The sequence below is a fragment of the Callospermophilus lateralis genome, chromosome 13 (genome assembly GCF_048772815.1).
Source record: "Callospermophilus lateralis isolate mCalLat2 chromosome 13, mCalLat2.hap1, whole genome shotgun sequence".
Classification (NCBI taxonomy): Eukaryota; Metazoa; Chordata; class Mammalia; order Rodentia; family Sciuridae; genus Callospermophilus; species Callospermophilus lateralis.
Window position 1 is genome coordinate 50,184,993 of NC_135317.1, and position 23,877 is coordinate 50,208,869.

Sequence of the window (23,877 nt, forward strand, 5' to 3'; positions counted from 1 at the left end):
CATACATTTGAATCAAATTGGGTATAATTTCTCATTTTTCTGATTGTACAGTTTGCAGAATCACATTGGTCTCTTAATAACAATTTTTAAATAAATGAGCAAATGTCATGTTAAGACATAATTTCCCACCAGTTATTGTCTAATCTGAGTATGACAGTGGATTTAATTGAGTTTTCTTTTGCAGGACTGTCCTATGCAGTAGTGCATGAGGTCTTCATCCTACTTACCCTTAAAATGTTGGCAGCATAAATATACATAAATGTCAGTGGCTCCCCATCTAGACATGACAATCAAAAGTGCCCCCTACATGTATGAGCTACAGCACATAGTCCTTAGTAGGCCATGGTTGTGGGATCAGTCATCTTATGGAATTTAACTTTGGACAGAAAAAAACTAGTTATACAACACTTACTAACATGGATATGTTCTGAGCAGTGTGTCATTAGGTGATTTTTGTCATGTGTGAACCTCAAAGGGTATATTTGCAAAACTAACTTTTATGATGTTGCTATTCAATAATCTCTTATGGGACCACCCTTGCATATGTGGTCCGCCATTGCTGAAAACTTCATGTGGCATATAGCTGTGTTCCATTGCCATCAGCTGAAAACCCTTCCTTTGTTGTCTAGTCTATTCCTTGTCTGTCTGTCTCATGATCCAATTCAGCTAAAGGCCATGACTAGAAGAGATCAAGGGCACATTCCATTGATGGTCATGTTGCTGTGCCTCCTTTCTATACAAAGAGCAGCTTATTAAATGTATATTTTATAATATATTTTAAAATCATTATAAAGTTTAGACGGATTTTCTTTCGGTATTCTAGACACTCAGTACCCTTGTAAATAAGAATCTATACAATCGTTCTCTTAGTATTACATTTTTCAAACATGTACAAATATACTGTGTGATTTGAGTTCCAAGGGTTTTACAATATTTTTTTACTTGGAAATCAAATTTTATATCTGAAAGGTTAATGGAGAAAACTAATTATGCTATCTGCTAACCAAATGTGTGATGAGACATTTGTCTCTGTAATTAACAGCAAGGAACTTTTATAGTTTCATAAAATCGAATGCTATATAGAGTATTCTGTGAGCATTTATTTGGATGAGGTGTCCAAAACAGAGATGTTTATGGATGATATAAAGTTGAACTGAAATGTAATGCAGGTGTCTGTGCATCTTACAACATTTCTCATTGTTGAAATGGAAGCCAGAAGATTAATAACTTTACTTTGTCATGATAAAATAAGTAATGTGTTCTTGGAACAGTAGTACGGTACATAAGTTACTCAGTAATTCCAAGAATTTATTCTGTTCCAGGAATAATATCCTTAACAATTTATTTTTACAGAAAAAAGTTGATGCAACATAACAGACTATGAAGTTGCTTGTATGGTTAATGGAATTATATCTCAAATATGACTTTACACCTACATATAAAATGTAAAGAACTCCACCAAAACACAAGGTTAAGGAACTTAAAAGTAAAAAGTCAGGAGACAAAGAAGTTAAGGTTCTTCTGTTAACATTAACTCATTCTCATTGCACATATATAATTTTTTCGATTACTAGCAAGACTTTAATGGGTACCTTAATATGCATTGCATAAAATATGGCTAGGGAGTTGCTGCTGCAGGACTGTTAGCTTTAGCGTTTTTCTACCAGTTCAGTGTTCCTTTTTGAACTCTGGAAGGCAGGGCCTGGTGTTGGTGGAGATGTGTGACCCCATCTGGCCCAGATTCCCCAGGTTTACTTTGGTCATTTTGGACAAGAAACTTAGTCTCCTCTCATGTCAACTGTTTCCCACCTATCATCTTTGATGAACTGGAAAGAAGATATAGAAGAGATTCATTCCGTGGGAAATGCTTTCCTAAGATGAAACAAATAAATAGTGGCTTCTGTTTGCCATCACCTTGTACACTCCTTGGAGGAAAGGAGAATTTCTTCCAAAGATGCTTCAGATTTGGGTTTACTTCTTATAAATCAGTATTATTGTTGTTTCCAGCTTTCCTCAGTGGTATCAAGTCTGTTACTAGAATTGATTTACTTATGTATTCAGTTTACACATATCTATTGAATAGCCCCTAGGGCCAGGCTAGGAGATTTTAAAACATGATTAAGCACATGGTTGTGATAAAGGAAAATAAGGATTCCATGGAAACATAGAACAGGAGGACCTCACCAGATACGGGCCTTTGAGAAAATGACATTTAGGCTGAGACCTGAAGGCAGAGTATAGGGCAGCATCTTTGGAGGCCAGGATATAAGGGCTGTCCTGAACAACTGGAAGATCTTCATTATATCTAAAGCAGAAGGCCCTCTGGCTGTACATGACAGTCACTAATTAGATTCTGATTGAATTGTTCTGAAGGGAGGCCTGGGCACTGGTATTTCTTTTTTTTTAAAGTTGCTTGGGTGATTCTAATATGCAGTCAGACCTGAAAACTACTTCTGTAGAATAAGGGGGAGATTTGCAGGTGCCAAACCTGGAGAATTGGGCAAGGAGACCACTGAGCCATGTTAGGGAGTTGGGGCTCTGTCCTAAGGCTATTGGCATTCAATAATTATATAATGTAATTAGGTTTGCATTTTTGAAAGATCACTGTAGCTTCAGGTAGAATCAATTGCAGTGGAGTGATCCTGAAGGCTTTTGGTAGCAGCCCCATTATCAAGTGATAATGGGAACAGGGTGGTGGTAGAAAAAAGTGGGAAGATTCTAAAGTAATTTAAAAGTTATAAAAAACAGGATTGAATGATTGACTATAGGAGGAAGGGATAACTTCCAAGTTTCTGTTTTGAATAGCTAAGTTGGTGCCATTTACTAAGGTTTGGTGATGGGATGGTCGCATCAAAAAACATTTCAGATATGATTTTAGGATTGATTTTGAGATGTTTGGGTGAGGTCATACAATAGGTAATTGAGTGTATGTGTCTGGGCAGAGTCCTTGCATTCAGATGGTCACTCAAGCCAGGAGACAGCATCAGTAGATTGAGAAAGAATGTGGAGGGCAAGAAGATACCTAGTTCAGTGTCCTAAAAATCTTGGACTGCCAGGTATGGTGGTATATATCTGTAATCCCAGTGACTCAGGAGGCTGAAGCAGGAGGCCTGTCAGTTTGAGGCCAGCCTGGTTAACTTAGTGAGACTCTGTATCAAAATTTAAAAAAAAAAAGAAAAGAAAAATAAAGGCCTGGGGATGCAGTTTATTGGTAGTGTGTTCCTGGGTTCAGCCCCCAGTATCACAAAAAAAAGCAAAGCAAAACAAAACAAAATCTAGTACATTGAAGGCAGTGTTTTTCACACTAGTGGTTGTGATATATAAGTGTGTCGTGATACCAGTTCAGTAGATTGTCACCGACACTGCAACAACAACAGCAATAATAATAACAATAAAGAAATACAGTAGAAAGCAATGTATACATGAAGGATAAATTCATGGCTGGGCACTGTGGCTTAAGCCTTTAATCCCAGCAACTCAGGAGGCCGAGGCAGGAAGATCACAGTTCCAGACCTTAGCAAATTAGTGAGGCCCTATCTCAAAATAAAAATAAAAAGGGCTAGGGATGTAGCTGAGTGATTAAGCACCCCTAGATTCTATATCCAGTACCCTTCCCCCAAAAAAGGGAAAATTCATGAAACGTTGTTACAGATGTATGTATGGCATCTATTTATTTATGTGTATTCTAAGTCATCTATGTTATGACTCATAGAAAAGTTTGCAAAGCCACTGATTTAAGCTACTGTTGCCTTAGTCCTTGGAATTTCCCACTAGTGTCTCTCAGGCAAGGCTGCCACTCCCCAGGTACCTTTGAGTCCAAATTTATCTAAGTTCCTTTTGATCTTTGGAAGAAAAGATCTTAGCAAATATGACTCATTATTTATCATGATTAATATTATTTACATTGATGATGAATCTGTGCAACAGCATGTATATTTATTTAACTTAATATTTTTTAAAAATTAAAAGACTGAAGAAATGTAATACAGCCAATATTTAATCAGTTCATATATATAACTGGTCCATGATGTAGATGTGAAAATTAGCATCTCTGGAAGGAGGAAAGATCTGCACTTCTGATCTAGGGTTATGTTAGGAGTTTTCTGTACAGTAGATCAGAAGGTCAGAGTTTCAAATTATATTGAAAAAGTAAACAGTAAATTATGAATATTTTATCTCTTACTGAAAGAGAAAGTTTGTCTATATTACTATAGAAATTCAGAAAAAGCTCTCAATCTATGATCTTGTTATATTTTTCCTATGAATATCACCAGCCCTGAAGAATTTGCTGTTTCAGAGTCACGAACACAAATAAATTCATATTCCACTTTTCACAAGTTTTGATCTTTGGATTTTGTAGAACCAACAGGATTTATATGAACCAAGTTTCTAAATTAAAAGGAAATTTCTGAGCTTTGTTCTTGTTAGTTTACAGCAGTAAAACTGAGTCAGAATTCACAAACATGAGTTGGTCCAAAGATAACCATGATATCAGACTTCACATACTTTCAAATTACTATACAAGAATCTGTTTCACTCTTCATAGATATATAATGATGTACTAAAATAATTTCATTCTACTAGTGTACCCTAATCCATTTATCTAATGCTCTATTGGCAAATGTTGGGGATGTTTCCAGGTTTCCCTAGTAAGATGCTGCTGCAGTGAATATCCTTGTATATATGCCATGGGTACTTGTTAGAATATTTCTGTAGGATAAATTCCTATATATAGAATCATCAAATTCCACTCCAAAAGGTTTGCCAGATTATATGCCTATCCACAGCATATGAGGGTGACTATAACCCTGTACCTTCACCAAAATGAACCTTATAAATCTATAGTGTTTGTCAAATAAAAGGATAAAGAATTTATTAATTTTCATTACATTAATAGAGACATAAGGGATATCTGTTATTTACTGATCAATTATTTCTCTTATAAAAATTATAGGTTTATGCCCTTTGCCCAGTTTTCTATTATTAGTATTCCTTGTTGTTCATTTATAAGACCTCTTCCATGTGTTTGGGACTTAACTGATTTGATTATTCTTGAACATTGTTTGAAGTGGTGGTTTCAGACCTCCTAGCCACTTTAAATGGAGATGGCATATACTCATCAGAGGAAGATTGAGCAGCCATGCTATATTTATTAAAATAAACTTCTTTTTCCACAATAAAAGAACATTTGAGGGAGAGATAAATAGATAACCTCTGTATTATTTGGCTAGTTCTAATTGTGTTATATCATTCTCTTAACAAAAAAAAAAAAAAAAAAACACCTTCATTGATTTTCTGTCACTTTCAGAAAAAGTCAAGGTCCTTTTGTTTTGACTTTTCACGATTCCTTGCCTTCACTCCAGCTAAGTTAGCTTATTCACGCTGCCCACGTGGTTTTTCTCTGGCCTCAGTCCTCCTTCAACGCTGTTCCCTCTTTCCTCCTCCCCAGAGTGTCCATGGAAATACTAGCATCTTTTATTGGTCTCCTCAGATCTGACATCTTCATAAAACTGACTAAAAACTTCCCAGTTTGTGATGATCTCCTTCTCTCCTTGACTCTTGGAACACTTGTCTCTCATATGATCTCTGATGCGTTGTCATAGATTTCCATGGTTTGATCCCTTCCATCGTGGACACTGGGAGTGTATTCCTAGAGAGTGCGGCTGGTGATGGTACAAGGCCTGACAACCACCAGCCCTCCCCTCTATCGTGGCCCAGCCCTCCCTCCCACTAGCCCTGTGCTTTTTCAGCTGCCAGACATGTAACTGTGGGTACCCAGAGTTGTTCAGTGTCGGTGGGGAAACTGCTCATCTGGGTGGGTGGCTACTTGTTTTAAAATTAAACACAGAAACAGAGTGTAGTATAAACTTGCATTTGCTTTTTAAGATAAAGCATAAGAACATCAAAGAAAGTTTCTGTTGCTTATTTTCTTCCTGGACTTTGTACCATGCTTCTCATAGATATTTATTCTCCTTTGTCCTTTAGTGTTCTTTGAGGGGAAAGTTGGAAAGAGCATGACAGCCCACTTTGAACAGTGTTTTCTTGCTTCATTTCCAGTTTTCCTTTGCTCATTTTGAACCTTACTACTGATATCACACCCTTTTACTCTTTTTGCTTTGAAGGCCTGTTTTTCAGGTAGCCCCACAGGCCATTCTCTTGTTAAATACTAGCATTCTATCAGTACCTGCCCTGGCTTCCCATTCCTCAGCCTCTGGCCCTGGCTGCCCATTTGCTAGAAGCAAGGCATTGCATCCTAGACTTGTTTGTGCATTCTTCTTATCTCTCATGCTGGACTGTAAGCTACTAAAGGGAAGAGACTCTGTCTTACGTGTCTTTCTTTTTGGGTCACACAGTTTCCATATTTAGTACTATTATAATAAATATTTGTTGAATGGGTGAATGAACCTGGTATTATCTAAATAGATTTGAAAGGAACTTAATTGTCCTCTAAAAGTAGATACCATGTATATGCTGGGCTGCTTAGTTATTTCTCACCTACAACTGACAGTGTCTTAGGGTCCTCAAACATGGCAACACAATTGTAGTCTGGATGTTTCTTATCATAACTTTGAGTTAACCAATTGAATGATTCCATAGCCACTTATTTGCCTCTTTCCTTTCCAGTGGCATTTAGATTATGTTGTGTGGAGCCCTTGGAATTCTTGAATACATTCCAAGGACAGTTTCAGGAATCTGAGTTCTGGCACACCCTTTCTAACAGAGATTTACTCTTATTTCACTAAGATTGCATTTGAAAAAAAGGACTCACTTGGAAAACTGTTGATCTGTTCCATGGACTACTGCTTTTCAGACCATTTTTTTGCTGAGTTAGAATCCCAGTCTTTCATGTTCCTTGTAAACATGGCCGCTATCACTGAAGGCTGCCAGTTGGGATCTTACTAACATTAGCATAGGTTTGGAATGGTGTGTCGACCTCAGGTCCTCCCTTAGCACAGAGTCTGCTTCACATTCCTTTTCTTCTAACTCGTTCAGATTTGTGGTGAAGAAAGCTGTACCCTGGGCATGAAGGACCCTGTCTCCTTTCTCTTGCCCTTTCCTCATTGCTAGAATTTAACAAGCTATAGCTTAATCTTTCCTACAACATGGCCAGTCTCTGCTGATTTTTGAGAGGAAATATTGTAGACCATATAGCATAATCCTATTCCTCTTATTATTTCCCACTGATAACTCAACTTTTTTCTGTTTATGTTAACATGCCATTACCTGATAAACGAAAGGAGTTGTAATGCATTCTTTTGAAAAATACACTCACAGCATTGTGCAACCACCAATCTCTAGTTCCAGAACATTTTCATCATCACCAACAGAAATTCATTCTTACTGTCATCTCTTGTGCAGACAGTTCTGCACTCTGATGATAGCTTTTATGAACTGGATGGGAAGCTCTTACGGCCATCTGTTGCCTACCCTCCAGCTGGAAGCTACATTTTCAATCTCTTTTTTCCTTGTTGGTAAAGAACAATGTCTTATTCATAATACCCCATAGTATATTTGAAGATAATTAAGTCACTAGATAGCCATTTATTTCTTAGTTAAACAACTCAACTTCTAATTTTACCATGTTCCTTTAAGCACTTTTGTTGGACTTTTCATTATCTCCTCAAGTTTCTCCATGGCCTTTTTAAAATAGGACAAACTGGACATAATGGTGCAATAAAAGTCTGACAAATATTGAGTGTAAAGCAAGGCTTGTACCCCACTTCTTTACAATTCCATCAGTTCATTCTGCTAAGATTAGACCCTCAGCATGGTACCCCAGGGTAGTGCTTGATGTTGGGTCAGGCAGAATGAGGAGTGGTGCTTATAATTTGCCTCAGGGATTAGGAGTTCCAGAAAGATAGATTTGACTCACCTTGCCAGCTTGGAAAAAAATGAAGGCATATATCCTTTAATATTTAAATGCATGTTTTTAGCCCTCTGCATGCTAGATTAATAAAGGATCTAATAGCTCCCTGGGAAGTGTCCTCCAGTTCCTGGAGTTGTTAGTGACCATCAGAGGCTTACTCAGTCCAAAGGGGCGAGCCAATTAAGGGAGTACTGCTGCATGGTCAACTATGTACCCCATGGTTGTTTTCCAAGTGCCTAATTATTATCTAGGTTTTCTTTATCAAAATAAAACTCATGGGACTTGGGTGCAGCTCAGTGGTAGAGTGTGTGTGCTTAGCACGTGCTGAGATTCTGGATTCAGTCCCTAGCACCATATACAAAAAAAAAATGAGGCTCATTATATCCCCACTTTTCTGCAACCTTCTGTTTTCAAATTCTCTGATGGCTCTACTATTCATTCGGCCACCTGAGCTGGAAAGCTTGGAATTATCTTTCATTGATTCTTCTTCCTCACCACCCCACCCCGCCCCCATCTACCTGTCCCCACCAGCTAATCACCATGCCCATTTGATTAAACTCCTTCAGAGTCTTCCTTCCGTCTTCTCTCTCCATTCCTGCTCCCCACACAAATCCTGATAAAGACTTATTGCCATGTAGACTTTAGCAATAATATTTTACTGGATTTCTGTCCCCACACCAGTTTTGTCAGAATTATTTTTGTAAAGGATGTATCTGATTATACTGCATAATACACATGCAAGGGAGCTGCAGGGAAAGCAGCATCCTCTGGGAATCATGTTTTAACTCAAAGAAGGAAGCAGAAAGTTTGTGAAAATATTAGGGCAATCTGCTAACTAGAGTTTCCAGGCATATGGTTAAAGGAAATAAGGGTCAATAGGATGGGGAAAATAAGGTTCATTTTTCAGAGCAGCAGATCAGTATAAAGGGATTTGGGTAAAAGATGTTGGGAGATTTGGAGGCGAGTACCTTTCAGTTTGTATCTAATCTTCGTATCTCTGAGACCTGGGAGGTGCTCAGTGAATGTTTATTTAAAAATTTATTTCTGGTGCTTTTTCACTCTTTCCTGTTAATATATTGTTTGTTTACTGCCTTGGTGTTGCACTTATTCTACTGACTTCATTTTTGATAAGCCATTTTTTTCATATTACTTATTTGTAGGGCAAAGAAACAGTGGCTGTTCTTCATGTGAATTCATAACAAGAAAGCACACATAGACAGATGTATAATGTTTATGTACAACCACATTCTGTATGTTGTGTGTTACCACCTTATCTTTCATCACCCTGGGCTACGAATAGTTAGGCCCCAGTAGTGTATATTTCTTTCTTGGCCAAATGAAGGAATATTGTATCATTCCTTAATACTTATCACATGATGCAAAACTGTATATCATAGAAATTCTTTTTAAAGGAAAATGATCTAATATGGTATTGAAATTCAGTGACGAGTAAAATCCAGCCTTCATTCTTTTCTAGACCTTGTCCATAGAGTATGGGCACTAAACTCCCTTAAGAATTCAGTTAATAGGTTGGGGTTGTACCTCAGTGGTAGAGCACTTGCCTAGCATGTGTGAGGCATTGGGTTCAACCTTCAGCACCATGTAGAAATAATTTAAAAATAAAGGTATTGTGTCCATCTACCACTAAAAATATTTTTTTAAAAAAATTCAGTTAAGCTTGTTTTACCAGTAATGTAGTAACATGGCACAGTTCTGTTAGAGCAAGGTTTTTTTTTTTTTTCAATTGCTTTTGCTAAACATATTTTGCCTGGAGTTGCCTGTAAGTGAATACATAGAAAATTCTTGGAAAGAAATTAGGAAAAGTGAATAGGGTTCCCTCTAGACAGCTCCTCACTCCTAAGAGTTTTCTTTTCCAGATATCTATATGGAGAGAAGACAGTGACTAATTAAAACTGGAAAAGCAAAGAGAAGTAAACTAATACTTCAGATCTGTCTTGTATGCTTTCTGCCATTTTTTGAAAATCAAAGAGCATGGCCTCCACTGTTAGAATAACCCTTTTTCTGAGGACGTGTGTGACTTTTAGAGGCATTAAATGCTCCATTTACATGTAGAAAACTTGGAAACCTGTAGCCCTCCTAGCTACTTCTGCATACCCCTTGGGTTATGTGTAGCATGAGTCTGGTTCAAACCTTCCCTTTATGATTCAGGAAATTGAAGTCTGAGAATACTGAGTGTCTTATCTCATAGCTAGTGGCAAGTCAGTACAGTTTAGAAGTGGTCCAGGTCTCAGGAATACCTTCCCAGCCTTCCCATTGTACCAACTAACATCTGTTGTCTGAAATTCTGTGCCTCAGCCTGTCTGTCTGTTTTGAGCACCCACTGCCCCCAGTTTAGTAGGTTGACTCAGCTTTTTTGAGATTCCCTACTTGAGTTTTTGGGTCACATTTCTAACCATCTGCCCTATCTGTCCCAAAAGTTCAAAGTAACTACCTCTTTCTTTCTCTCTGATAAAGCCCACCAGACCCTGCATAGGGGTCTGAGTTGCAGGACTTCCTCTACCCAGGTGATACCTTCAGGGGTGATGGCCTCAGTGCCTCCCTCCTTCCTTGGCTAAAGGAAATATGATACCATTAGGCCCAAAGACCATTGTCGAATGCCCAGTTGTCCTCTAGGGAAGCCCAGCCTGTCTCCTTTAAGAAATTTGCGCCAACCAACTCTTTTTCAGCCTTCTCCATGATCTCTTGACTTTCCTTTCAGAAGAGACTTAGGTAACTATTATAGTTTACTATTTTCTTTCCTTTAAAATGTCTCACAGACCTTGATCTCTTTCCTGTGACATTAGTCATCCTTGCTTCTAGTCTTCTGCCTTCTTCTTTCACAGCTCTGCTTGGTCCCCACAGGTAATGACTTTTTGTATGTTTTGCCTCTAGAAGACATGTTTCTGAACACTGGAGGAGCAGCCCACCTACCCTAGACTCTTCTTTATGTCTGTTGCCTTCTTTCCTCATCTCTACCTGCAGCTTCAGAGTCTGGTCGTCAGTATGAAAATATAAAAGTCATGCAAAACTCAGGTTGTATTTTCAGTCTTGTAATTTTCATGGGTTTAAGTTTAAGAAATCCAAAACTAAGAAGGTTTCACAATTCTTATGACTTTTCTCTTTTTCATAATGGTAGCACTTTATCATAGAATTCTATCCTTTGTGGAACCTTGGGCAAGATATACATGCCTTTTCCTGTGATGTGTAGGATCAGTGTGCAGAAGTAAGCTGACGCTGGCTCAAGAACCTGTGTCCTCTTAAAAGAGCATGCTATAGGGATACTGCCACATCCATGTTCATAGCAGCACAATTCACAATAGCCAGACTGTGGAACCAACCCAGATGCCCTTCAATAGATGAATGGATAAAAAAAATGTGGCATCTATACACAATGGAGTATTATGCAGCAATAAAAAATGACAAAATCATTGAATTTTCAGGGAAGTGGATGGCATTAGAGCAGATTATACTAAGTGAAGCTAGCCAATCCTTAAAAAACAAATGCCAAATGTCTTCTTTGATTTAAGGAGAGCAACTAAGAACTGAACAGAGGAAAAGAGCATGAGGAAAATATTAACATTAAACTGAGACGAGTGATAGGAGGGAAAGGAAGAGAGAAGGGAAAGTGCATGGAAACGGAAGGACACCCTCATTTCTATACGAAATCACATATACAAGGTTGTGAGGGGAAAGGGGGGGAAGGGAGAGAATGGAACAACAACAGATGAGATAGAGAGGGAAGATGAGAGGGGAGGGGAGGGGGGATAGTAGGGGATAGGAAAGTCAGCAGAATACAACAGTCACTAATATGGTATTATGTAAGCATTGTGAATGTGTAACTGATATGATTCTGCAATCTGTATTTGGGGTAAAAATGGAAATGCGTAACTCATTTAAATCAAATGTATGGAAGATGAAAAAAAAAAATTAAAAAAAAAAAAAAAAAAAAAAAAAAAAAGAACCTGTGTCCTTACAGGGAGCCCCAAACAAAAGGAGAGGAAAGGCAGCCAGCCACTAGCTTGTGCCCCTAAAGATTAGCCCATACATCCCCTTTCCTACATTGTGACCAACCTATCCAAGAGAGTTGAGAGTGGAAACCACACAGGAAATATGCTTCCTCTTGCCCATATTGTTCTGTTAACTCACCAGGAAAGTATATGTTTTGATGCTGAAATTACCACCACATTTGCCTGTAGACTTGTTCCAGAATTCCCTTGGGAGCTCTTCCAGAAACACCTTGCTACATTTTTGCAAGTTTAGGAACCCATGTTTTTTCTTTATTCATCAATGTTCAATATTAAAGACAGAATTAGGATTTTCATTACCATTTTTTAAATTGAAGGGGCTGAGGATGTAGCTTAATGGTAGAGGGTGTGGTTAGCATGAGCAAGTTCCTGGGTTTGATCACCAGCATGCCAAAAAAAAAAAAAAAGAAGATATTTATTTCAAAATAGGGTGTAAAAGTTCCTTATATAGTATCCAGTAATGTAATAATACATTAATAAATATACAAGTAGATAATGCAAAATACCTAGGTTATTCAATTACCAGTTCTGAAGAGAAATCTAGTTTATATGAAACTAAGTGCATTCAAATATCATTACGTTATATGTTTACTTGCAAGAGCTGTTTTTTCCTAAAAGACACTTTCTTTTGACCTTTTTCTGTAGTTTTAAATTTTAAACATTTAGTAGAATGATTGCATGAATGTGTATATGTATCAACATAAGACTTTTAATTCTCAAGTCAGATGACAAGTTTTTCTTAATTTCTGCAAGGATACTGGCTTTTTGCAAAGTTTAAGAAGATAATACAGAGCCAAGATGTAGCTCAGTGGTAGAGCACTTGTCTATCATGAGCAAGACCCTGGGTTAGTATTTGAAATAACTCATAACAGGTAACATTATCTTCGGATAATAATATTGGTAGAAAATTTTCATGATTTGATAGTCCTCTTTAAGTCCAGTATAGAGACCTTAAAGAAAAAATTGACTAAGGGAAAAAGAATTTTTGTAAGTAAATGGAAAGAAAAATCTGGATATTGGTTGTACCACAGTGTAAATACCCTTAACTCTACTGAACTGTGCACTTAAAAATGATTCAGATGATAAATTTTATGTTAGGTTTGTTTTATAATAATTTAAAAAAGAAGTAAATGTAGGTGAAGTGATGTTTAGTCTGTTACCTTTTACATGAAATTACCGTGTTGGCACTGAAGTGGAGGTGGTAGTTGTATTTGGGCAGAGCAAGGAGGCTTGACTTCCACCCTTTCGGTGCTCCTATAGCCAATTACCTGGAGTGGTCAGGGATTCCTGGGACATGCTCTGACTGGTGTGATGAGAGTGAGGGTACTAGAAGGACAGTCTCCGTGCTTGTCATGCTGATACTCACTACATCTCTGTCTCCTGTTATCCTCTCTGAAAGTGATGTCTCCACCAGCAATGTGTCATCCTGAAGGACATCTGCTGACAGTAGCACTTCTGGTGTGCTCTGCAGCCCATTGTCAAAAAGTTGCATCCCAGTGAATAGCATGCATTCTTCTTTGTTTTGGCACCTGCCTACTGAGGTTAACATAGGAGCATGTGGATGGTTGTGGCTGAGGCTAGGATTCTAACCTTCTAGTCCTGTCCTTGGTCTTCTGTTTCAGTCAGCTTACTTATGAACTGACACTGTCATTCAGAAAATGCTTCCAAAGAGGGATTTGAAAGTTTGTCCCCAGGGATGCTCACTAAGGAAACCTCTTTTTCATAAGAGAACTTGTCCAGAAAGGGATTAAAATGAGATACATCAGAACTATGATCAGTGTCTTGAGACTACAGCCAGATTTCCTGCCTTTAACTTTTTTATGAATTACTTAAGTTTATGGAATCCATTTCCAAATAAGAGGTTTTTTTAGTCTATTTTTTTATTTATTAATTTACAGTGCTAACTTTGGCTCTGTTTCCATTAGGAGATGAAAGCATGGAAATTAAAAAACAAATTACAGGGATGAGAAGATTACTGAATGACAGCACTGGGAGGATATATCAGCGTGTTGGCAAAGAAGGAGAAAAACTAAAAGAAGAGCCCCAGGATTTGGATTTAGTCTGGCCTCAGCGTTTGAACTCCTCTGTTGAGGCCCCACAGAACCTCCATTCTTCTTCACGTGGTGTGTGGAATGAGCTATCACCCCAAAGCGGGCAGTTCTCAGGGCAGTATGGCACCCGTTCTAGAACCTTCCAGAGTCAGCCCCACACCACTGCAAACTCCAACGGTATGGTTGCCATCAGTCATTCAGAGTGCACTTGTGGGGTTTATCCTGGCTTATTTTATCTCTAAATATTCAGTCTGTTTTTTGAGATCAGTTTATTAAACCCCACCTTAGTCACCCACCTTCACTGATTTATTTTAAAAGACAGGGAAGATGTAAAGAAAAAAGTGTTTTAAAAAAACTCAGAACTGAGAAGACAGAGGTGCTGTGTTAGACATGAAGATTCCCTAGTAGGAGTTTCAGCCCTTTAAGAAGTTAAAGTGGGACTGGAGTCATAGCTCAGTTGTAGAGTGCTCACCTCGTAGTGGAAGGCACTGGGTTCGATCCTCAGCACCACATAAAAATAAAGGTATTGTGTCCATCTACAACTAAAAAAAGAAAAAGTGGCCATCTGTTGACGAACAGATGTTATTGCTACAAAAGTTCTACTTTATCACTAGAAGAAACTTCCTGGTCATCTGTTGTATTATTAACGTAGCCTCTTGCTTCTTTCTTCATGTTGCTTTATTGTGAGAAATGATGAGAGGGAAACTGAGAACTTTTAGCCTCTTGTGTGACTTCCCCATTAACTCTACTCCAGTGCTGAATCATAGGACCTATATTTTATAAAACTTGCTTCATTAGCATTGAAAAGTATTCCTTTAAAGTAAAATTTCCTTAATTTAAAGTCCCTGATTGTTAAGGAAAAAATAATTTTTTTAAGCTTAAAGAAAAAATTGATGCTTTTCTTGTTCATATAAATTTTTCCATCCAGTGACATTGGATGTTGTTTATAAATTTTATATAGATATATAGTTTTTTACAAAGATAAAAGGTATTTTCTATTTCCTTGAAAAATTAAGCATTTTCTTCTATAATTTTCATTCTATGATGTTCATCAAGAAAAAGAATACTGTTTTCAATTTTTTTTTTAACACAATTCTCAATACCCAGTTCAGGGACATGGAGATACTGACAAGGCAGTGAGGGACCCCAAGATATGCATGGTGTCTTTTCTCCCTCTTATTATTACACAAGCCAATGTCAGGTTCACATGTGGGTGTGAGGTAGGTGACTCATTAAAGACTCCTCCATGCAAATAAAAAGTCATTCTCTTTAAAATTAGAAAATGATGTATAATAAAACCAACAAGGGGTGGTTTTGTCCTCTTCCACTGAAGAAGATAGTCCTTAGAATGGTGCCTAGGAATATTCTGTAAAGCCCTCCCAACTAACTACTGCTGTGGAAGAGACAATAAGAGAAATAAAATGTCCTTTGGTATATATGAAGTTGGTGAGCCTTACATAGGTAACTTTGAGGCAACAAGAGTTCTACTTTCTAATACACAACACGGATGGGGGATTTGTTTTGGGAACTGTTATTACTGTTAATAAAATTCACAAATATAAATTTTTCCATGTAAGCTTGAAAATAGATCTTTTTGTGCTTATTGCTTTAATACTTTCAGTAATAATGCTTTATACATTTGACCCTTGAATAACATGGGTGTGAACTGTGCAGGTCCACTTATAGGAGGACTTTTTTTTTTGAGATTTGCAACAATATGAGAAAACTTGCAGATAAAGTTTGTAGCCTGCAGATAGCAAAATAATTTAGAAAAGGTAGATATATAATGAATACATTAAAAAAATGTAGGGAATAGTCTATTTCATAACTTGCTTCCATAAAATAAACATACATGTATTATAAAAAAATTAAAATTTATCAAAACTGATGCACATGAACACTGAGCATGACACTGCACATCTTCATTTACAGTTGAAAGAAATGCAAACGAATGTAAAGATGCAGTATTAAATCATAATTGCATAAAATTAACTGTAATACATACTGTATTATTGGCATAATTTTGTAGCAGCCTCTTGTTGCTACTGTGGAGAGTCAAAAATTAGAGGAGCCAGGCATGATGGCATGTGCCTATAATCCCAGCAGCGCAGGAGGCTGAGGCAGGAGGATTCAGAGTTCAAAGCCAGCCTCAGCAAAGGCAAGGCACTAAGCAACTCAATGAGACCCTGTCTCTAAATAAAACACAAAATAGGGCTGGGGGATGTGGCTCAGTGGTTGAGTGCCCCTGAATTCAATCCCCGGTACCAAAAAAAAAAAAAAAAAAAACAGTTTGAGGGAAATGTTATAACTGAATTTTCAACTGCAGGGTAGTCAGTTCCCCTAAACTCTGCTGCATTGCTCAAGAATCACCTGCATGGATCTGTGACTACTTTGGTATTTCATTGGAATTATTTGTAATTTTAAAGTTGTAACATGTCAGTTTGCTACAATTTTGAGCTACTTCAAACATTATCTTCCAGCATTCCGTGGTTTTGCTACAGTGAACTTTTTAATATCCACAAATAATGCATATTATATGATTTAAATTACATCTAATGTATAATAAAACATACTTTTGGAACAAAATCTTAGAACTTACCTCATCCACCTTTCAGAAAACTTGATGATAGCCATTTTTAAACTTCTTTCTTTTGTAGGGGTGAACATTGATCTTGGAGGGTACGCAAGTCAGAGTTCTTTGCTAAGTGTGCCATTTTATTCCAAAGTCAACAGGGAGCCTATATTTGTTTATATATAAAGCAAACAGAAAAAGAAAAGTATTCCTTTAAAGTAAAATTTCTTAATAAGGCAAATATTATATTAAGTTTAAACAGTGAAAAAGAGACTAAGCCATGTATGTATAAAATATAAAATACACTCTACTCTCATGTATATCTAAAAAGAACAAATAAAATAAAATAATATAAGAGACTAGGGTGTTGCTCAGTGGTAGAGTGCTTTCCAAGCAGGCATAAGACCCTGAGTTCAATTCGCAGCGCACGTGCACACACACACACGTACACACACAGAACAAGAGAGTAGTATAGTAGTATAGTATAGTGTACTGTCAGAAATGGAAATGGGTAAAAATGTCCTATCCTACCCTGCTTGCCCACCTTCCCCACCCCTAGCATACCCAAGCAGTGAGTATTCTACAATTTTTTATGTATTCCCAGCTCTTTATTTTTTAAATGACATGCTTACTATTAAAACTATTTTTAATAGTTTCACTCAATATGAACTTTGATATCATACACAGCTACCAGTTGTTTTTTAAGGCTATTCTCAGAGCTAGTTTTGGGGGGGGGTTGTTTTGCTTTGTTTTTTGTTATTTGAGTTTTGTTGTTGTTGTTGTTGGTTTGTTGTTTTGTTTTTGGTACAAATTAGCCTGAGTGTGTTTATAGTGACTTTTAGGGTATCGTTATCTGAGACTAACTGGTCTGACAGTAGGGAGGCCTGCTGTGGCAGCACATTGTGTGCATGTGTTCATGCAGGTCCTGCCACCTGGGACACAGCACGCATCTCATAATACAGAACCCTCCGTAATTAGATAATTCAGACCCAAAATTTAGGTTGTGAAAATTATTGGGTATATTTCCTCACGCACACTTTCAAAATAATTGCACATGTTTCAAAATCCTGTCAAGATCCTTTCTCTTTATAATTTTTGTTTGTTTGTTGGGAGTATGCTATTCTTTTCTTTCATGCTTAGGAGAACTTCCAATGGTGAATTCGTCAGTTGGATCAAACTGCTGTACTTGTAACTGCCAGTCAACGTTGCAGGCCATTCTCCAAGAACTCAAGACCATGAGGAAATTAATGCAAATTCAAGCAGGTACAAAGATCAGGCCTCTGAACGTGTCCATTCATTGTTAATGCACATCTGACATCTTCAGTTGTGATGTTCATTGCTCTTTTGTTACAGAATTCTTCCGACCTTCTGTCTTTTCAAGTGTCCATTTTTTCTGCTTTTTTCTACAGTTCTATTTTTTTTCTTTTTGTTAGCAAATCAAACAAAATTTTTATTGTCCCTAATACTACTCACATACTTATGTACATTTACTCCATATACTTCATCCTACAATCTCCTGGTACTTGACAAATGTCAGTTAATTAAATTCTGGAACATGCTATGTGAAAGAGCCCTTTAGGAAGTACAGTCTTCACTATTGAAGCTTTTCAAGGATGTGAGCAGTTGAGAAGTGTTGAGCCGAAGGCTCTGCTTGTGACTTTTCTCTCTCACCTGCAGGATGTAGAAGCTCAGAGACACCTCATATCTGTCCCCTTCATTTTTTGACTCCTTTTGTTTATTCTCACTGCCTTTGGACAAGGTGAAGAACAGAAGAACAGCAGATATGTAATTGGGACTTGGATACCCAGTTTCTCCTATCTAGCTATATGACTTGTGAGCTTCCCATTTTTCATCTATAAATGGAGTATTAATTTCTAACTCACAGGGTCATTTTCATATCAAGAGATAGCAAATGAAATGAACTTTATAAAGCATGATGCAAACATGGGTTTCTCATTAGTGCTTTAAAAAAAAAAAATACCATGCAGCATTTCATAGAAGTCTGGAAGTCAAGGTCTTCATTTAGTGGATTATTTTCAAATCACCATAACAAAGAAAACCAGATTTTTTTGGTCATATCTACAAAAATTAACAAACTATTTTATCAAGTCTTCCCTTTTGTTAGGGGAAACTACTGCTTGATGAAAGATATAATAAAGCAGAAAAATAGCACAGACCCATTATGATTAGTGTCCTACCCTTTTATCATAGTGGTGTTTGGGAGCATTATGGCTCAGAAACTGCTCTTGGTGCCATTGAGAGAATTCTAGTAAAACCCTAATACTCATTGATGTGGTTTAGATATAAAAAGCTTAATACTTAGTCATATCGGCCACCTAAAATACACTAGAGTAAAGCAAGCTAAAGACTTTGTGAAAGCAACATCTTTTTAATGCTGAATTTGGTCTTATCCCAAGGCAAAAATAAGCATTTTGCTTAGGTCAGTAAGCATTTGACACACCTTGTTCCACGACAATAAATTGTGTTCTTATCAACCTGGCAAAGGTTAACATCTTCTAAAGTAGGGCTTCAGAAAGGCTACTTTATTATTACTGAGATTCTTTTCTCAAAGGAAGAATCTGTTAGCACTTAAGAAAATATATATATGAAATTGTAATGATTTATTTTGTTACTTAAGCTCCTTACTACTGAAATGGCAAACTACAAATTGCAGCCATTTAAATCCTTGACTGAAGCCTTTCTAGAATCTATTAAGTAAATGCCACTTTGTCACCATGTTTTCTTTTCTGAACCTTTGCAGATTAGGAAGGTAAACGATTCCAAAGCTGTTGATAGTGCAGAGGATAAACTGAATAAATTACACTCCTTTAATTTTCTTAAACTTAAAAATTTGTGTTGTATGGGTAGACTTACTTAAGGTTTATTGGCTGTAAGAATTAGATTTAAATTATATTTTGAAAGTTTCACGAACCTTTATTTTAGTGAACAGACAAGGAATAAGATCAAGTTAAGATCCAGATGCCAGAAGTGTGGGCTCTGTCTGGATTTGCAAAAGGAGAAGGAAAACTCATATCATCCTCTGTGTTCTGCAAAGCAAAAACATTTTCTATTTTAATTTGAAATAGTGGGGCTTAGGGTTATGGCATAGATGAGATTGAGCATCACTTTGGGGGTCTATTTGACAGGCCAAAGCTAGCGTGGAGTAAACGCACAGATAGAATAAAGAGAAGTCTTCAACTCTGGCTGCATGTTAGAATCACTGGAGGAGCTTTAAAACATTAACATGGGCTTGGGCTGGGGCTCAGTGGTAGCACACTTGCCTGGCATATGTGAGGCAGTGGGTTCAGTTCTCAGCAATGCATATAAATAAATAAAGGTCTACCAACAATTAAAAAAAAAAAATATATATATATATATATATATATATATATATATATATATATAACATTAACATGCCTGGGACCTACTCCAGACTGGGCTGTTGTTCATTTAGTCTGAGGTGTTTTTTGGACTGAGGTTTTTTTTGTTGTTGTTGTTATTTTCGATCTTTGTTTTTGCTTTTTTTAAACTTCACAGTAATTCTAATATGTTTAAACTCTACAGTAATTCTAAATGCAGCTGAGGTAGAGAACCAGTAAGACTAAATACTACACAAATGGTTAAATTACTTTTTTAAGTATTTGTTTCCAATACTTATAACTTGCCTTCCAGTTTGAAGATGAAAACATCAGAATCAAGTGTAAATATTCTTTATTTTCAGACTGATAGGAAAGAAGTAAGAGGACGCGACCCATGTCTATTTGCATATGAACACAGTTTTTATTTTGCTTTCATTAATAACGTTTCTTTCTGCAAAAAAGCAGGCATAATCTGTGGTCATATTTAAGAAACCATATTAATACATGAGGATTTATGCAAATTCAGGCCATATTTTTCTATTTCACTTTCCATCAGAGTATTTTTAAATAGCTAACAGTCACTACTTTTCAGAATGCACCTGTGAAAACTACCTTGGCTTTAGTCCTTATATAGTGCTTTTCATCTTTGGAACTCAAATTGTTTCTGGATTTTACTAATCTGCCTGACTTATATAGAACTATATTATTCCTCTTTTCAGCTATGCAAAACTGAGGTGTAGAGAGGTGACCTAGGCTAATACCATGGAACATGGTGCCGTGGAGATAGTTGATATGCTCAGAATATTTGATGAGGAAGGAGTTCCCAGGCCTGTTCAAGTGACCAACAGGCTTTTCCCACAGGCTTATTAACTGTTCCCTGTTACTGAATCCTTCCCTTTATCAGTCTTGCCCAAATGATGATCATTGCTCCAGCTTGTCAATCTGGATACCTGTAGATTGTTGGCAACTAATCAGCCTAATTCCAAATGACAGTCAGCATGTTCCTGAAGTGGGCTTACTAGAAAGCATGGATATCTATACCTGAATTTAAGTTCTAAAGTTCTTATTTATTTTTAAGTGTCAGATGATTTATGAAGACTGCAGGTTTTCTCATAGCCCTTAATCCTTTTCTTTGTTGAAGTCATCAGTACCAGTATGTTGCAATGGTCCTCTTTTGGAACTGGGTTTTGTTCTGGGTGTTTTCTGCCTACAGGGCTCTAAAGTGCGCCCAGCCTATATTTGGTAACCTCGAGTTCCAGAGTAAGGCTTATTTGGGTGTGTATCATCTTTGAAAGAACCTCACTATCAGTTTGTAAATCACAGAGATAGATGGGGATAAGTTTTCCTCAGGTAGACACCAGTGCCTGTACCGTATTTGTGTTTATTGTTCACAGTTGGAACTCAAAACAGACAACAACCCCCAATTTCCCTTATATGCTCCCAGCGAACTGCTGTCTCACGCAAGAGAAATAAAAAGAAAAAAGTGCCCCCAAAGACGGTTGAACCTGTTACTGTGAAACAGAAGCCCAGTGTGTTAGAAATTGAGAAGAAGCCAGCAGCAGGGGCCTTGGAGCCCTCTGGTCCCCAAGCCTCAGAGCTCACCTCCACCAAGGACAGCCACGTCCTGGGATTCGGCATTGTTCTTGAATCACCTTCCTCAGATGTAAGTTGATGTTTTCTGGCTGCTGACTGTAATGGATATATCTTCCAGAGATTCTATAGTATGAATATGCTTTCTCCTTAACTAGTTCTGCCTAAGACAATTAGAGAAACTTGGAGAATACATGTGAGAAAGAGAAAAAGAGGACCAGTAGTAATTTTTCTGCCTAGAATTTTCTTTTTTGAAAAATTCATGCTGTATTTACTTAAACATGTTTCCATTCTTTATCTCTGAAAGAAGAAGGGTGATGGTGTAAATAATCTGCTCACTAATTTCTTTAACATTTTTAATTTTGAAGTGGCAGTTTTCAATTTCCTCAGTGTAGAAAACTAAAAGAACATAATTAAATTCTTTGTAGATGGGCATAAATGAACAGAAGCATACAGATAAGGTCATACCTTTCTGGAAACACAAACTAATAATAAAAAAGAAGCAGTAGTGCTAATTCTATTTTATAGATGCAAGCTACACTGCTAATTAGGTGGCAGTGCCATGTCATTTACTCGGTATAATGATAGGTTAACGTTCTGCAAAGGTTTGCTATTTTAATATCATAGCTTGAATGTTGTTGCAGTCCAGGATGTTGGATTATATCTGAGATAGTCATCTGACTTGCTGTTTTATATTCATAGACTGTAAAAGAATTTCTATCATAATGTGCTGTATTTGCCATTGCATACTCTATTTACAATACTTTATCTAAGTACACTTATGTTGTGAACCCCAACTTGTTGGCAGAGTTCTTAAAATAAACATGAGTGAGTGATCTGTTATTATCAGATCTCGTAGGAATCAGATCCTGCTGAGAACTCCCCCAGGTCTATATAGGACTGGAGTTTGGCCCTACCTTTTAAACTTTAAATAAGAAACAAATTGCTATTTTTTTAAAGTACTCTCTTTTAAACTGAAGGATTGCTAGCATATATCCACACTGGGTCTTTAATAAAGGAAAACAATCAAAATAATCATTTTGTAACCTTTTTTTTTTTTTTTTTTTTTTGGTACTGGGTATTGAACTCAGGGGTACTCAACCACTGAGCCCACATCATCAGCCCTTTTTATATTTTATTATAGGGTCTCACTGAGATTTGAACTCATGATCCTCCAGCCTCAGCCTCCTGAGTGGCTGGGATTATAAGGCTTGCACAACCACACCTTGCTCATCTGATGACCTTTTTTTTAAAATATTTATTTATTTATTTTAGTTGCAGTTGGACACAATGCCTTTATTTATTTATTTATATATGGTGCTGAGGATCCAACCTAGGGCCTCGCACGTGCTAGGTGAGTGCTCTACCTCAGAGCCACAACCCCAGCCCTCATCTGATGACTTTTTAGAATAGAAAATCATTTATCCTATCCTTGGTGTTGAGGTATTTTTAAAAAATGTATAAGCAGGGGCTGTGGTTATAGCTCAGTGTTAGCACACTTGCCTAGCATATGTGAGGCATTGGGTTCAATCCTCAGCGCCACATAAAAACAAATAAATAAAATAAAGGTATTGTGTCCATCTATAACTAAAAATTTCTTATTAAAAATCTCTAAAAATAATTTTTAAATAAAATTTTTAAAAATAAGCATATGCTACAGATGTTAGGAAGTTCTTCTAAACATTTAATTTTTAAAAATCACTAATAATGATTCTACCCTGGATCAGTCTGCTCATTTTATTAGATCATATTTTTACTGCAACTAAGGGCCTGGTTCAAATCCCAGGTAAATCATGAATTTGGAAACAGAGGTAAATTATTCTACAGAGTACATTTAATGCTAATCATTATTCATTATACTTTCATTTTTCCTTAAATTTTCTAATTTCCTTAAATTTTTAATCCTAAGCATTATTCATTATACTTTCATTTTTCCTTAAATTTTCTAATTTTAGTATTAAGAACAACCCATGTAGGAGATGATGTACATCTAATACTAATGACTGAAATTTCTCCTTTCATTATTTTTAAGTTCCAAATGTACTTTAGAAATAAATTAAGAAGATCTGATAAGGGCTTTGTGTACATTCATGAAATAGAATTTTTATTATCTTTACCAATATCAGTTTTATGGTTTCACTTACATATTATATAAAAATAATTTACCTCATATTCATGATTATTTTTGTTAACAGGAGCTATTAAATTTGATTAAGCACATTCAGAATTATCCATGAAAACTCAGGTGTTGATTATCTCTTTAAAGTAACTTGCTTCTAAAGAAAAGCAGATTATCTGTATGCATATTGCCTTTACATTATTCAGCTGATGCACCTTTGGATTCACCTCTTCAACAGAAACCAAAACTTTATCTAGCGGGCATGGCAGTGAGTCCCAGCATTGGATGTGTATG

The 23,877-nt window shown here is 36.8% G+C and overlaps 1 protein-coding gene across 8 annotated transcripts in view; it reads left to right on the forward strand.

Annotated features, from left to right (window-relative positions):
- The window catches only part of Bend7 (BEN domain containing 7), a 99,999-nt gene that overhangs the window by 12,391 nt on the left and 63,731 nt on the right, over nt 1-23,877 (forward strand). For 7 of the 8 annotated variants that reach the window (XM_076831411.1, XM_076831412.1, XM_076831416.1 and 4 more), the window contains 3 exons: nt 13,818-14,120; nt 17,656-17,778; nt 21,269-21,537. In XM_076831411.1, the coding sequence (XP_076687526.1) occupies nt 13,818-14,120; nt 17,656-17,778; nt 21,269-21,537 (695 nt within the window). The remainder of the gene's footprint in view (nt 1-13,817; nt 14,121-17,655; nt 17,779-21,268; nt 21,538-23,877) is intronic. The other variant, XM_076831418.1, reaches the window with a different exon arrangement.